The 16336-nt window shown below is 37.2% G+C and overlaps 1 protein-coding gene across 2 annotated transcripts; it reads right to left on the bottom strand.

Annotated features, from left to right (window-relative positions):
- Positions 1–4291: 4291 nt before the first annotated feature.
- Positions 4292–11482, bottom strand: LOC113098964 (conserved oligomeric Golgi complex subunit 1-like). 2 transcript variants are annotated; one of them, XM_026264010.1, is made up of 14 exons: positions 11315–11482; positions 10502–10842; positions 10001–10182; positions 9710–9877; positions 9027–9183; positions 8744–8954; positions 7695–8480; positions 7368–7514; positions 6325–6486; positions 6091–6215; positions 5784–5892; positions 5497–5606; positions 5068–5149; positions 4292–4444 (listed from the first exon to the last, which is right to left on the bottom strand). In XM_026264010.1, the coding sequence occupies exons 1-14, from the start codon at positions 11420–11422 to the stop codon at positions 4307–4309; spliced, it is 2826 nt and encodes a 941-aa protein (XP_026119795.1). In that variant the 5' UTR covers positions 11423–11482; the 3' UTR covers positions 4292–4306. The 2 variants fall into 2 exon arrangements, with proteins under 2 accessions (XP_026119795.1, XP_026119796.1); XM_026264011.1 differs by having other exon boundaries at positions 4307–4444; positions 10598–10842.
- Positions 11483–16336: the final 4854 nt, after the last annotated feature.

Genomic DNA, 16336 nt, shown 5'->3' with positions numbered 1-16336 from the left:
AGGCAAAGTAATCACTATTGAACATTACTGCCCAATTAACAATTTTATATATATATATATATATATATATATATATATATATATATATATATATATACATGTAATTTTGGTCTTGTTTCTGGAGTTTCTGTTTATTGTTAGGTTCTTGGAGAGATCTTGGAGTCACTGAAAAGATTCGCTCTAAAAGAGCTTTCTGATTCTAAGCCTCATGCCACATCTGACAGCTTGCCTTAAGACTCTCATGTCTTACTCTTACTCTTACTCTTACTCTCATGTCTTACTCCATTCTTAAGGCAAAGTAATCACTATTGAACATTACTGCCCAATTAACAATTTTATATATATATATATATATATATATATATATATATATATATATATATATATATATACATGTAATTTTGGTCTTGTTTCTGGAGTTTCTGTTTATTGTTAGGTTCTTGGAGAGATCTTGGAGTCACTGAAAAGATTCGCTCTAAAAGAGCTTTCTGATTCTAAGCCTCATGCCACATCTGACAGCTTGCCTTAAGACTCTCATGTCTTACTCTTAAGTTCAAGGGGCATGCATGTTTCCTGAGTACACGAGTGTCAAACTCATTTTAGGCTAATTGGTACCTGTTACACATATTCAGTTTATTTGTTAAACCTTGGTGAAGCCGTGCAGAGCCAGTGTAACATATAAGTATAACGAATAAGTATGTTTATTTTATTGTATGATTTTAATTTTATTAATTTTGTAAAGCACTTTGGGGCAGCGTCTGTTGTTTAAAAATGTGCTATATAAATAAAGTTGCTTGCTTGCTTGCTTGCTTGCAACATAAATAATTAATGGCAAAAACTAGAAAATCAATTGGTGCAATTATGCAAATATATGACAGCTGTGAAAATAAAAACAAAGTTTTAATTTAATTGTATAGTATTGTATTGTCACTTTTTTCTCAGGCCGTTCTGTGGCCATCCCTTTGACACCCCTGGCATACCACAACATAACAACAATCTAAAAAAAAATGTTTTTGTAATTTAATTTTATTTTTAAACTGCATGCACATCATGGTAATTCTCAGTTGCTTAGCACACATTTTTCTTTCTTTGCTGTTTTTGCAGTTGCTATGACATTGTCTGTTTGTCTGACAGGTCAGGATATTGTTGCATGGATCACCAAAAATATGAACATGGACAGTGATGGTAATTGTGAAAATATATCGTTTTGAATAAATAATGGTCTGGAAACAAATATCCTTGAGATATGTTGGAATATATTACCCAGCACAATAATGTCCTTGAATGCCTTTTGACAGAGGCTCAATCATTTAGCACAATGTTAGTGGCCTTCGGGTATATCTACCTTCTGCAGGACCACAGAAAGCTTGTTCTCAGACCAGGCGGCAGTTTTTACTGCTTTCAGGTAAATGTGTCAGGAGACCTTGTATCTATAAAAATGTTTTAATAGAGGTGCACAGTACAGGTGACGTTTCCCTTCGGTCTAGACCCCCTATTTCTGGCCTGTGCAGAAATGGAAGACTGAGGACACTGATTATGGTTTGTAATCTTTTGTGTATTACATTTTTTTTTTTTTTGAGAAGTTGCTTCAAATAGGCCTTTCATTTACCCATGTAAAGAAAGAGACATTTTTGTCACCAGCCCCTAATAAAGATGTTTTCTGTCACTAAAGCAATCTATCTGGCAATGAGAAACATTCGAAAAAAGGGAGTGCTTGATGCTTATGAGCAGGTTGGTAAAAATATTAATTTGAATACTCATTTAGTTATTATTTAGAATCAGCTTGACTGTAAGAAAGTGGCAGGATTTAAGCAGATGAAATGATGGAGATGTCTAACATACATTGCTAGAGAGAAGTCACTAGATTAAAAATTACAGGCTCAACTTTAATTCAAAAATCAAACATATTAATGGATGAATTGTTCACAATAAGATGCATTTAGATAATAGCTAGGGTGAATTTCAATTTCATGCTGACTTTAAAATCATAATGCTGTAACACTGAGGAGGAATACAACAAACTTCACAAATGGATTTTTATTGTGATGCAAGCTAAAGAGCAGTACCAGTGAGTTTCTCTACTCAACTGCTTTCTTTACAAACATGCATGGTTACTTTTTCAGTCTTTTCAGTCTCTGTCATATATATGTGTGTCATTTGGTTTGTCCCTTTTCTTCCTTTTCTTTTACAGCCTGGGATCGTCACATTGAGCCTAATGTGGAGGAGGTAACTGGTAAGTGTACATGTGACCCCTTAATATCTATTGAGCCAAAGTCACCAGACTCACTCTTCTGGAGTATTACTCAAGATTGATCTCGTTTGCTGATTCTATTTTAAAGCGTCAGTGTTAACAGTCGTTAAAGCTATTATGGAGATAGTTCACCCAAAAATGAAGATTATGTCATCAATGTTGTTACAAATCTGTGTGACATTATTTCTTCTGTGGTACACAAAAGAAGATATTTTAAGCAAAGATGAGAACCAAACAACATTGAAAATTGTCATTTTTCTAAATAATTAGTCATAAAGGATGAGTAAAAGAGTCAACATGAGGAAGAGTAAATGATATACATTTTTTATTTTATTTGGGTGAATATTATACCTTTAATATTTAAATGCATATTTAATATTTAAAAATGAATTATCCCTTTAATATTTAAATACACTTTTGATATTCAAAAGTCAGAATACTGTAAGTTACACTACAAGTCTGGGGTCAGTGAGATTTGACATTTAATATTAATATTTTGTGAAAAAAATTAAATTTAAAGGGTACAGTAAATACATGTATAATTCTACAAAAAAAAACTTTTCATAAATAGCTACTTTCTTTTTAACTTTCTCCACAGAAATCAGTTTTCGATACTGATGATAATAAGAAATGTTTTTGGGGCACGAAATCAGAATGATTAGAATGATTAGGATCATGTGCCTCTTGAAAGTTCAGTGCTAGGGCCCTTATTACAGTATTAACTGTATTTTTGATCAAATATATGCAGCATTGGTGGTGAGCAATGAAAAGTGTTGTCCGTGTGTTTGCACATTTTGTTGATATTGCTACAGTTTCTTTAGTGCAATTTCTACACAAGTCACTTCAGAAATATAAAACACGTGTCACCAAACCAACGGTATTTTGCTATAAAAAGGCTTGCTCTCCCCCTCAGTGAGGCCCAGCTGCAGCAAAACATGAGGAACCGCAGGCCGAGCATCAGCCCCATCATCACCTGCAGAAGCAGCAGGAAGAGAAAGCAAAAGCAGCAGTCGCAGCTGGACCCGTAGACATTAAAAAACTGATGGCCAGCAAACTAGATCCCAAATAGAAAGCTGGAGACAGAAATATACATGCTGCGAATGATTTACAGATCCATTACAAGGTCTCATATCATAGAGACTCGAAGTTTAATTCTTCCATGAAATTTGCTGAATGCATAATTGCTATCAAATCTATATAAATAACAGTTAAACTATGTACAAATGGCTCCCAAACAGCTAGTTCCTATCATTTGTATTGCCACATAATGATGTATTTTTGAAGTTTGCTAAATACTGTTTTTTCAGATTACACTTGTTCCCATGCAGTGATTCTGTTCATCCAACACAAAAAAAACGGAGTTTCTTTCGATCTCGATTTACCTGTGTAGCAGTTTCCCCATTATAGTGTAAAGATGTTTTGTATGGGTGCTATAGTCATGGTGAATACCTGTATGTCTTCTGTAAAACAGTAAGGACAGCATGTTAATTGGTTCAGTGCTGTGTGTTCATAATATTGCCTGCAGTGTTGAAGAAGCTTCTTGGAAAATCTAGCTAATCTTTTCTTAATTTAAATCAGTTTAAATGACATATCTAAAGTCGAAAAGTCATTGTGTTCAAATTTCTAATCTTTAACTTTAATGATTTCTCAGATACAAAAACATTTAAGGGAATATACACAATCAAACTCCTAATTAGGGTAACAAATGAGGATATCATGATAAAAATATATATTTACGCCAAGATGTAGTTTTCCAAAGAAAAATATAGACCTAAATTGTGTTTGAGATTCACTCAATTATAATTTTAATTAGAATAAAATAATTAAAATGTCACAATATAATAGCTAATGTGCTTGATAAATACAAAGTTGTAATTTCTATTAAATTTCCCCCCTTTATTAATATGCTTTGCATTGCAATTTCTCTTTATATCATGTGATTTTGTGAGAATAGGCAATGCAGGACACGGTTTTAACATTTCAAAATGTATTTTAAATATTATTTTACATAGTGTTGTATGCGGTTAAAAAAATAACAACTTTTTCAATAAAAGTTTATTTGGCCATGCCAGAAAGCCAGCCTAATTTAAAGAGAGAAGGGGCTGTGGATTCCTCTTCTTGATTGGCTAACTGCCTGAAGAGATTTCCTGGCCGGAAACTGTCCTGTGGAGCAGAAGCAGAGGAGGGAGCCACCTAAAATAAAATAAAAAACTCATGTAAATTGCCTTAAAAACTGATTTGCATTTCATAATGTTGAGACACAGAACTTTCAAGTGTTTCAAGACAGCAAGAGCCAAAAAGTGTCACCACAAACAAACGTTTTAGCAGTTTTAAGGGCCAGTGGAGAAACCTGTAACTACATGATGCTCGTTTGCTTATAATACATAAGTATTAAGCTCAAGATGAACCGTTGTGATTGATGATGCTGAAACTTGCTCAACAGCCTTGACCCTCAAGTTGCTCAATATTCATAATGTATTAGTTGAGTCTGAGTGCTGCTATGCCATGTGTTGCATTCACAAAGATGCGACCAAAGTGATTAAAGTGCAAGCAAAAAAAAATTAAAATGCACTGCAAGCTCACTGCAAAAACTGAATCAGCACCACACAATATCACATCACCTATCGCCTTGAGATCCAGTAGCTCTTCTGCTTGGGAGCATTGGTAGAAAGTGACTCATTTGCAAATCCATCATTTTTCTTTTTTAAATAAACATAATGGTTTACTATTACAGTGGCTCAATCGTTTACTCTTTTTAAAGCATGCCAGCAGAAGTATCAAGAGTACTGTACACACCAAATGCTTAAGCAACCTACCAGTGGTCTAGTGAGATCTGCTCCATGTGTGGCTGAATTATTCTTCCGAGAGTTCGTCATACTCAGTGGCAGCAAACCAAACCTTGAGGAGGGAACACATAACATAAACATAATAAAATAAAATATAAATGAATGAAATCATTACATTTAGTGAAAATAATGCAGTAATTAATAATGCATTTTTATTTAACAATTTAAAAATACTCATTTTAAAAGATATATTTGTATAATTCTGTTTTGCATTTTAAATTGAACATCAAATTAGTATCAGTAAAATGTGCTATTAAGAGTTCATGATGTCTGACTCCAAATATATTTTCATTGTCTTGTACAACAATGAAACACACAGCATGACAGCAATAAACTAGCTATAAATACATAGCAATGAGTTAAACGGTGTGAAGTGTAAGATAAGAGCTTTATACTGACCGGATCTGGCTGCTTGCCAAAGGAAGGATGTTGTATGGTTCCTGAGAGTTGATATTGTTGGTCCTCGAGGTAAACTGCTTCTCCGTGCCAGTCAACAATCCTAAAAGCACCTAGAAACAACATGAGACAGCTTTAATAGTTCTGTTAAGGAGTGTAAAACACTGTTAAAGGCAGCAATCACCACGCTAACATATATCACATGACAAAATGTAAACTGAATGAGCCAACTAAACAGATGAATGTTTCATTCAAACAGGGTTAGCAGGAGAAAACCGGTCTGTGCTTACAGAGCTCCTTTGTGAGAGTCGGTTGAGGTTACTGTTCAGATGGGGAGTGAAAACGTCCAGGTCAAACGGATCAATGTGGCTTTCCAGCGAGTCGCAGACCTGCTGGATCCTTTAACAAACAACAAGAATTTAAGGAAAAGTGTAAAGAGGTCTGCTGCTTAGGAAAGAGCTATTCTTGGTGTAATCGCTTGTGCTTTGTTTTGAAGCTGGAAGTTCAAGTCACGCTATGCTTGTGTTTTCATGACCAATCATTGCTGTCACTTCCTACTGAGGTCTTGTGGCCATCCCTTGCCTATGAACGGGTTACCTTGGGTCTTGCTGAGAGCGGGAGCTCCTGCCCTCTTCAAGGCGGGACCCTAGAGTGGCACTGAGATAGCGAAGGTCAAACAGCAACTGCAAAGCTCTGCTCTGGGTCATGGGGAGGCCTGCATCCTAGAGAGGAGAGAGAGAGAGGAAAGAAGGTTTTATAGATTTATTCCATTATTATAGTGGCTAAACAGGAATGGACATGTATAAAAAAAAAAGTGTTTGATTGTCTCACCTTGCTGTGTGTTTTTTGAGTGAGTTTTTCATACTCACTCACCACCTGATCTAGACAACCCCGCAAGAGGTCCAGGAGAGTGACCTTTGGTAACGCGTGACCTCCGACCCGATTGACCTCAAGGCACAGATGAAAGAGTAACGACTGAACATACCATGATGGCTGTAGGGAGAAAGAAATGAAATGACTCTTTTATCATTTGAATAGCAACATCCTTTCAGTTTAATAAAACACTTTGCAAAGGTTTTCAAAACAGGTGGCCACACGGGGGTGCTAGGGAGGCCGCAAAACATAATTACATTTTGTTCATATTAAAGGGATAGTTCACCCAAAAATACAGAGAAGAATTTGTTGAAATTTTAATTTTTGTTTTCTTTGCACACAAAATGTTTTCAGTTTCGTAACATTACAATTGAACCACTGATGTCACATGGAGCATTTTAATAAAGTCATAACTACCTCTCTGGGTCTTGAATGGGTCAGTAACATCGCTGTCTATGGAGGGTCAGAAAACTCTCGGATTTCATCAAAAAATATCATAATTTGTGTTCTGAAGATGAATAAAGGTCTTACTGGTTTGGAACGACATGAGGGTGAGTAATTAATGACATAATTTACATTTTTAGGTGAACTATCCATTTAAAATATAAAACAGCTATTTTAAATTGGAGTCATATTTCACAATATTACAGTTTTTATTGTATTTTTGATTAGACAAATACAGCCTTGGTGAGCAGAAGAGAGACCTTTTAACAACATTTAAAAAAATCTTATGGATTCCAAACTTCTGAAAGCTGCTGTAGCATATTAGTTTATCTTCTGTAAACGGATCATTATAGATGAAAATACATAACTCACTTAATTTTTTTTTTTTAAGGAAGGTGGTCCCTAAAAAATGTATAATGATATTAAAAAACACAATATGCAATAAGGTATAAGAAATTAAGAGGCTCAAGTTAAGTCTCATTAATGTATTTAATATATAAATAATATTTGATATATATTAACTTTAATAATAATAAAAGGAATAATGTAGCCATTACCTGCACAGGGAGGCGGATTTTGGACATTATATTGTTTCCTGACTCGGTCTCTTCCTGTATTTCAAGCTCTTCCCAATTTGTGGCGGTACTCAGGATGGATCCAGCAGTTCCCGTGTGAAGAGGCGTAGCAAAGCTCCCCACAAGTGCCTGAAATGCATTTCTATTTATTTTATTTTTATGCAGAATATAAGCCTTAATAAGCTACCCTAATATATGTTCTCTGCATAAAAACATCCACACTAGTCATTTCCTGTATGGTTTTCCTGTCCTCAGAATGCACTGTTAACACCTGCAGCTCTTCCACAAACAGTGTGCTCTTCATCTTACCCTGGTGAGTGCTGAGCTCCAGATACCGTAGGCCTCCATGCTGCAGGACAGAAGCTCCTCGTTCAGACAGCTCCACTTAGCCTGTGCTGGGCTGACATCCGCTGCCTTGGCTGTGTTGCCTTTGCCTAACTTCTTGCCCTGTCGTGGAGTGCCTCTGCTCACGGGATCCAAGCCCCCCTGTTTCCCCAGAATGCACTGTTTCAGACTAGGACACAATTCCCCCATTGACTGGCATAGCCTGGCCATAAAGAGCACCGAATTTAACTGGTTGGGGTTGTTGGTCTTAGCCTGGGTGTTAGCGAGCTCAGCACGCACGCTGGAAAGGATGTCCCTGACACATGCCAAGCAGTGCTCTCTAAGAGTGTCCTCCACCGCTCCAGCATCCATATAGCGGTTAATAGAGGAGTTAGTGGTGACCGGGACCATCTCTGAAAGCTCCTTGCCATTTTTTTCAGAGGGCAAGTAGTGCTGCAGATCATCTAATTTGGCTTTGAGCTTGGAGTCCAGCGAGGAGCAGAAGGTCTGAACGCAGGGGGTGAGGACCTGGGTCTTCATGGACAGACCGCTCTTCTGCTGCGGGGTGCGCTGGGCTACATTCACCCAGGCTGTGTCACTGAGCAGGTCACCTTGAGTCTCAGACCACAGGAAAGCTGCAACGTCACTCTCGTAGTGCACCCCACGGCTGAAGCTCCCGGCTGTGGCTTGACCCTGCAGATCCCGCAGAGCTGAAGACAAGAGCTGTCTGGAGCTGCTGGAGATCCCTCCTGTGCCCTCCTGAGTGATCGCCTAGAGGGTAAACAAGTATTTCCATCCTATCAGAACAACAGTGTTTTTTTTGTACAGTCAGTATATCATGTATATAGTCAGATGCTACACCCTAATTACAGGTGGCCAAAAGAGACGCGTTAAACCACATATTACATCCAGGTGTGAATGGCAATCTGTCTAGCCTGAATACTTGTGATGGGATCACAAGTGTATGTTCATATCAGTCAAGCGCTAACACATTTTATCAGACTAGTTAAACTAGTTAAATTGTTAACGAGTACCTGAAGTCGCTGCAGGAAGAGCTGATGCAAAAGGTCATCCCACAAGGCCAGAGGTCGCTCGAGGAGGGACTGACACACAGTGCTCCAGTGCTGACTGATGGACTCGCTGCCGAGCAGTTCCCACACTGCATCCCGGATCGCAGCCAGACCCTTCAGACTCTTCACAAAGACCAGAAGGCTGCTGACCCCGCTGCGCATATCCTCCTTACAGCTATTGAAAGACAAATGAGCGTTAAAAACAACTACTGAGAAATGGTAATTAGGATGTGTAGGAGGGACATACGTATCAATCCACTGCTGCAGTGTGTCTCGGAGCTGCTCCCTCTGTATCGGCTGCGCTAGCGTCCGAAGAACAGGCTGGAAGTTCATCACTGAAGCGGGAAGGTATTTAAACCAGCTTCCTGTGCTCATCTCCTTGTCCAGAACTTTGTTCTCTTTCCCTGGATTTCACAGAAAAATCACTTTTTTTATTTGAACCCTTTCCAACGATTACTGTATGCTTTTGAGATCCATCTTTTCACACTGAGGACAACTGAGGGACTCGTGAACTGCAGTCAGCACAGCTGGTCAGGACAAGCAAGGGACTCATGAACAACTATCACTAAACAAAACAACGCAGCTGGGGATCATTCAGGTAACAACATCGATTAAGAACCAAGTGTATGTAAACCTCTGAGAAGGGCCATTTTTATAAATGCTGAAAAATCACTGATGCGGTCTACACTGCCAAATGAATGGGTCACATCATGTTTGTATTCAGATGTTTATGATGAGAGAATTTGTGAGCTAATCTAAAGACTTCTGATTGGCCATTGCATTTATTGCACCAGCCAGAAACGTGTGTATCTTGAATTTGGGGGCAGTTTTGTTCCATTTGTTGGCATTTTTGCCCCAAGCTTTAATTTCAAACTCTGGTGGCCCCTTATGTTTGGGCATCACAACGTGAATGAGAAACTGACAACTCACCAGAAGTGTTGGAGGTCACATTCTCCAAGGTGGTGAAAAGAAGGCCACATCCCAAACCGGTATCGGACACTTGGCCCTCCGGAGGCACATAAAACACAGCGTATGCCTGGTACAGAGTGGTGACCAGCAGCTCCACCAGAGAACAGACCTGTGCTTTCACACCAGCACCTAACAGAGGCACAGCACCACATCCCAATCAAGAACAACCACATGCAATCCTAATAAACTAAGAACTCATAGTGTAAAGCTTCTATAAGCTGAAAGGTTCTAAATATTATTAAGGTTATTCACCATGCTGGGGCTGATTGAGTAGTTGCTGAATGGATGCTTTCCTTGCCAGCAGGAAATCAGCAAGCGCCTGGCGAGGGGAGCTGTCTTCCAGCAGCATGCTGGAGACCAGCGCTTCAGTGATCGCTTGATCAGACACAGCCCTGCCGCGCAGCACAGACTTACTCTCCAGCAAGATGGTGGACCTACAGAACAAAGACAACTAGCTTTGAGTAAGAGAAAAAACTAAACCAATGCCATTTATGGGATAGTACAGGCGATAATGCCAATACTGTCGTTTACAGTACAGAACTGTAAACGATAGTTTACAGTTATCGTTTACTCACCATCATGTCATTCTAAAGACTGTGATTAATCTTTGAAAAACAAATTAAGATGTTTTTAATGAAACCCGATCTAAAAGGTCCAAAAAGGTTAAAGCACTGTAAAACAACGAATATATTAAACATGTATTAATCTTATTAAAAATATCAATGAATCTTCATGTGTGTTTTGAAGACTAACCGAAGTCTTATGGCTTTGGAACGACATCCGGATGAGTAAATGTTGACAGACTTGTCATTTTTGGTTTTCTTTGTTGGGTGTAATTCTATGATGTACCTGAAATGACCGGCAGCTGCTACCTGGCGCATCAGGATGGGGAAGCGAGAGAGGACGGGGCTGTACTGATGCCCTCCTCCCTCCAGGTGAAGCTGGCTGTGAAGGTGACAGCACAGCAGGTAGAGCTGCGTGGCCTGCAGGTACTGGGACGACTCCAGCGCGCTCCACACACGCTCTGGGATTTCCAGGAGGAGCTTTATCTGGGATGCCATCGTGTAGAATCTCTCCTGCGACTGTTTCTGACCCTGCCAGCAACAGAACACATCGATATCAATCTCATGAGTCACTAACAATGTTGGGGTTTAATGGATAATGATTAGGGCTGCAAAAAGTAAATTTCAGAAACTTTCCAGGATTTGTTTTTATTTTTTATATTTGAGTTTCATGAATTTGTCAACAGTGTAAAACATCATTTATGACAGTGGTGGTAATTCAGTATAATGGAGCTGCAGTTTTGTCCAGTAGTCTTGCTTCAATCTTTCAATGAAGTGAGTCTTATATTTGCCAATGTTTAAAACATGATTTAATGACATATTTTATTTGTACCATATTGAGCGAGGAGAAAATGAAAGAAACACGCTGCACTCATGCAGGCGAGAATCTCTGGCCACACTGGATAAATTAAGTCAGAGTAAAAGCATGTATAAACTTTATTATTCTGATTTGTGCAGGCTGTTGGTGTTGTGTCCCAGCCAGGACTCCAGAGGAGAGCTTTACCTCCGCTCTGCCGCTGGACTGAGGGGCTTGTTTGGCCTGTTTCAGCTGGTGGCAGTAGCGGTACATGTCCTGGATGGACTGAACCACACTCTCCGAGCACTGTCTCATCTCACCGATCGTGTCAGCCGCATCGATCAAATCCCGGTACCGTTCACCGAACTGCGGTCAAGCCAGCCGCGCTTTGAAAATACACGGTCAAGCCAGCCGCACTTTTTTTTCCTTTGCGCGTGTAATCATGCACTTACGGTACGGGTGCTGAGAGCAGTCAAAATGCATGTAAAGAAGCAGTCGTACACACGTTTCCTTTATACTTTCGCTTATTTTAACTCATTATTGTATATAAACGTTTGTGTTGTACATAAATCATTTTAAATCGTTTATTAGAGATTATAAATTACAATATTCATGATTTTCAGTGTGTATATATATATATATATATATATATATATATGTGTGTGTGTGTGTATATATATATATATATATATACACACACATATATATATATATATATATATATATATATATATATATATATATATAATGCATTCTACCAATTGCACTGTCCCAGTTTCCTACACAAAGAAGTGTTCCTTTATATGTTAGTTCATTCTTTCATATCATATGCATTCAGAATGACCCTGACTATCACTGTATTCATTTTCAAAGCATTTTAATGTATAGTTGTGGAGAAAGCTAAAAGCAAAATCACCCCAAATAAAAAATGCATCCGAGAAATTGCAGTGTGTCCCATATTTCAACATTCATAAAAAAGGTTGCTTTATAGGTTAGCTCATTCTTTCAAATCATATGTATTCAGAGTGATCCTGACTACCACTGTATTAATATTCGAGGCATTTTACTGTATAGTTTTGGAGAAAACGAAAAGCAAATTCACCCAAAACATCAAAATCCATTGTTGCACTTAAAATTTTTCCCATTTTCCAAAATTCATATAAAGTGTTCCTTTATAGGTTAGCTCATTCTTTTAATGTATATGTATTCAGAGTGACCCAGACTACCACTGTATTAATTATCAAGGCATTTTACTGTATAGTTTTGGAGAAAACTAAAAGCAAATTCACCCAAAACATCAAAATCCATTGTTGCACTTACACTTTTTCCCATTTTCCAAAATTCATATAAAGTGTTCCTTTATAGGTTAGCTCATTCTTTCAAGTCATATGTATTCAGAGTGTCCCCTACTATCACTGTATTAATATTCAAGGCATTTTACTGTATAGTTTTGGAGAAAACTAAAAGCAAATTCCCGCAAAACATCAATCTCCATTGTTGCACTTACACTTTTTCCCATTTTCCAAAATTCATATAAAGTAATCCTTTATAGGTTAGCTCATTCTTTTAATGTATATGTATTCAGAGTGACTCAGACTACCACTGTATTAATAATCAAGGCATTTTACTGTATAGTTTTGGAGAAAACTAAAAGCAAATTCACCCAAAACATCAAAATCCATTGTTGCACTTACACTTTTTCCCATTTTCCAAAATTCATAAAAGGTGTTCCTTTATAGGTTAGCTCATTCTTTCAAGTCATATGTATTCAGAGTGACCCCTACTTTCACTTTATTAATATTCAAGGCATTTTACTGTATAGTTTTGGAGAAAACTAAAAGCAAATTCCCGCAAAACATCAATCTCCATTGTTGCACTTAAACTTTTTCCCATTTTCAAAAATACATATAAAGTGTTCCTTTATAGGTTAGCTCATTATTTTAATGTATATGTATTCAGAGTGACCCAGACTACCACTGTATTAATTATCAAGGGATTTTACTGTATAGTTTTGGAGAAAACTAAAAGCAAATTCCCGCAAAACATCAAAATCCATTGTTGCACTTACACTTTTTCCCATATTCCAAAATTCATAAAAGGTGTTCCTTTATAGGTTAGCTCATTCTTTCAAGTCATATGTATTCAGAGTGTCCCCTACTATCACTGTATTAATATTCAAGGCATTTTACTGTATAGTTTTGGAGAAAACTAAAAGCAAATTCCCGCAAAACATCAATCTCCATTGTTGCACTTACACTTTTTCCCATTTTCCAAAATTCATATAAAGTGTTCCTTTATAGGTTAGCTCATTCTTTTAATGTATATGTATTCAGAGTGACCCAGACTACCACTGTATTAATTATCAAGGCATTTTACTGTATAGTTTTGGAGAAAACTAAAAGCAAATTCACCCAAAACATCAAAATCCATTGTTGCACTTACACTTTTTCCCATTTTCAAAAATTCATATAAAGTGTTCCTTTATAGGTTAGCTCATTCTTTTAATGTATATGTATTCAGAGTGACCCAGACTACCACTGTATTAATTATCAAGGAATTTTACTGTATAGTTTTGGAGAAAACTAAAAGCAAATTCACCCAAAACATCAAAATCCATTGTTGCACACACTTTTTCCCATTTTCCAAAATATATAAAAGGTGATCCTTTATAGGTTAGCTCATTCTTTCAAGTCATATGTATTCAGAGTGACCCCTACTATCACTGTATTAATATTCAAGGCATTTTACTGTATAGTTTTGGAGAAAACTAAAAGCAAATTCCCGCAAAACATCAATCTCCATTGTTGCACAAACTTATTCCCATTTTCAAAAATTCATATAAAGTGTTCCTATATAGGTTAGCTCATTCTTTCAAGTCATATGTATTCAGAGTGACCACTACTATCACTGTATTAATATTCAAGGCATTTTACTGTATAGTTTTGGAGAAAACTAAAAGCAAATTCCCGCAAAACATCAATCTCCATTGTTGCACTTAAACTTATTACCATTTTCAAAAATTCATATAAAGTGTTCCTTTATAGGTTAGCTCATTCTTTTAATGTATATGTATTCAGAGTGACCCAGACTACCACTGTATTAATTATCAAGGCATTTTACTGTATAGTTTTGGAGAAAACTAAAAGCAAATTCACCCAAAACATCAAAATCCATTGTTGCACACACTTTTTCCCATTTTCCAAAATATATAAAAGGTGATCCTTTATAGGTTAGCTCATTCTTTCAAGTCATATGTATTCAGAGTGACCCCTACTATCACTGTATTAATATTCAAGGCATTTTACTGTATAGTTTTGGAGAAAACTAAAAGCAAATTCCCGCAAAACATCAATCTCCATTGTTGCACAAACTTATTCCCATTTTCAAAAATTCATATAAAGTGTTCCTATATAGGTTAGCTCATTCTTTCAAGTCATATGTATTCAGAGTGACCACTACTATCACTGTATTAATATTCAAGGCATTTTACTGTATAGTTTTGGAGAAAACTAAAAGCAAATTCCCGCAAAACATCAATCTCCATTGTTGCACTTAAACTTATTACCATTTTCAAAAATTCATATAAAGTGTTCCTTTATAGGTTAGCTCATTCTTTTAATGTATATGTATTCAGAGTGACCCAGACTACCACTGTATTAATTATCAAGGAATTTTACTGTATAGTTTTGGAGAAAACTAAAAGCAAATTCACCCAAAACATCAAAATCCATTGTTGCACACACTTTTTCCCATTTTCCAAAATATATAAAAGGTGATCCTTTATAGGTTAGCTCATTCTTTCAAGTCATATGTATTCAGAGTGACCCCTACTATCACTGTATTAATATTCAAGGCATTTTACTGTATAGTTTTGGAGAAAACTAAAAGCAAATTCCCGCAAAACATCAATCTCCATTGTTGCACAAACTTATTCCCATTTTCAAAAATTCATATAAAGTGTTCCTATATAGGTTAGCTCATTCTTTCAAGTCATATGTATTCAGAGTGACCACTACTATCACTGTATTAATATTCAAGGCATTTTACTGTATAGTTTTGGAGAAAACTAAAAGCAAATTCCCGCAAAACATCAATCTCCATTGTTGCACTTAAACTTATTACCATTTTCAAAAATTCATATAAAGTGTTCCTTTATAGGTTAGCTCATTCTTTTAATGTATATGTATTCAGAGTGACCCAGACTACCACTGTAATAATTATCAAGGCATTTTACTGTATAGTTTTGGAGAAAACTAAAAGCAAATTCCCCCAAAACATCAAACTCCATTGTTGCACTTACACTTTTTCCCCTTTTCCAACATTCATAAAAAGGGTTGATTTATAGGTTAGCTCATTCTTTTAGGGTTGCTTTATTCTTTCAAATCATATGTATTCAGAGTGACCCATACTATCACTGGATTCATTTTCAAAGCAGAAGCAGAGTCCTGGAGAAGACCTAGGACACGCTGGAGGGACTATGTCTCCTGGCTGACCTGGAAGTGTGACGGTTGGGTTTAGGATAAACACACGGAGAGGGCAGGATCCAATAGCAAGGTATGGGTTTTATTAACAGAAGGGTAAATACAAAATAAACAGTCTTGATAGACAAACAAACCAAAAGAGGGAACCGGATGAAACGGGAAACTCGGAGGAACGAGAAGGTAGGTGAAGTCTCGGGAGACGAGAGCATAGACACATAGGATAAGGACTCCATACAGACAACAGAGAAAGACAGCTCTATATAGGGAGACTAATGACAAAGGATTGTCAGCACCTGTGCGATTTAATTGGAGTGCAATTACTGTGACGACACGACCAGACTAGCGGAATTAAAGTGCCTATGGTGAAGTGCCTAAGGAGAAGTGAGCTCACTAGGGGACACCCAGGAAAAAAGAGACTGACAGCTTGACAGGAAGAAGTGGCTTGGGAGAGGGAAGTCTGGGCGTCTCTGCTTAGACTGTTGACCCTGCGACCCGGCCCCGTATAAGTGGAAGATGCTGGATGGATGGATGGATTTACATTTAGTCATTTTGTAGACGCTTTTATCCAAAGCGACTCACAATTTCGGGATACATAAAGTGATTCTTCTTAGAGGCAAACAGACACAGGAAGTGCTTGTAATACCAAGTTTTAGACATTGTTCAAATAAGTAAAAGCTAGAAAAAGAAGGAATAAATAGAGTTGTTGTTTTTTTTCGATGAAGCCAAGTAGTTTTGAAAGAGATGAACT

The sequence above is a fragment of the Carassius auratus genome, unplaced genomic scaffold, assembly GCF_003368295.1.
Source record: "Carassius auratus strain Wakin unplaced genomic scaffold, ASM336829v1 scaf_tig00216794, whole genome shotgun sequence".
Classification (NCBI taxonomy): domain Eukaryota; kingdom Metazoa; phylum Chordata; class Actinopteri; order Cypriniformes; family Cyprinidae; genus Carassius; species Carassius auratus.
Note: the sequence above shows the minus strand (reverse complement) of the source record. Positions and strands in the feature narration are given on the sequence as shown.

Excerpts from the sequence above, each read along its gene's own strand:
- LOC113098964 (XM_026264010.1), bottom strand. The coding sequence starts at position 11,422 with ATGAGACAGTGCTCGGAGAGTGTGGTTCAGTCCATCCAGGACATGTAC. Across the intron at positions 8,955-9,026 it reads CTGCAGCAGTGGATTGATAC|CTGTAAGGAGGATATGCGCA; the intron begins GTATGTCCCTCC and ends GTCTTTCAATAG. Across the intron at positions 4,445-5,067 it reads CAGATCTCACTAGACCACTG|GTGGCTCCCTCCTCTGCTTC; the intron begins GTAGGTTGCTTA and ends ATTTTATTTTAG.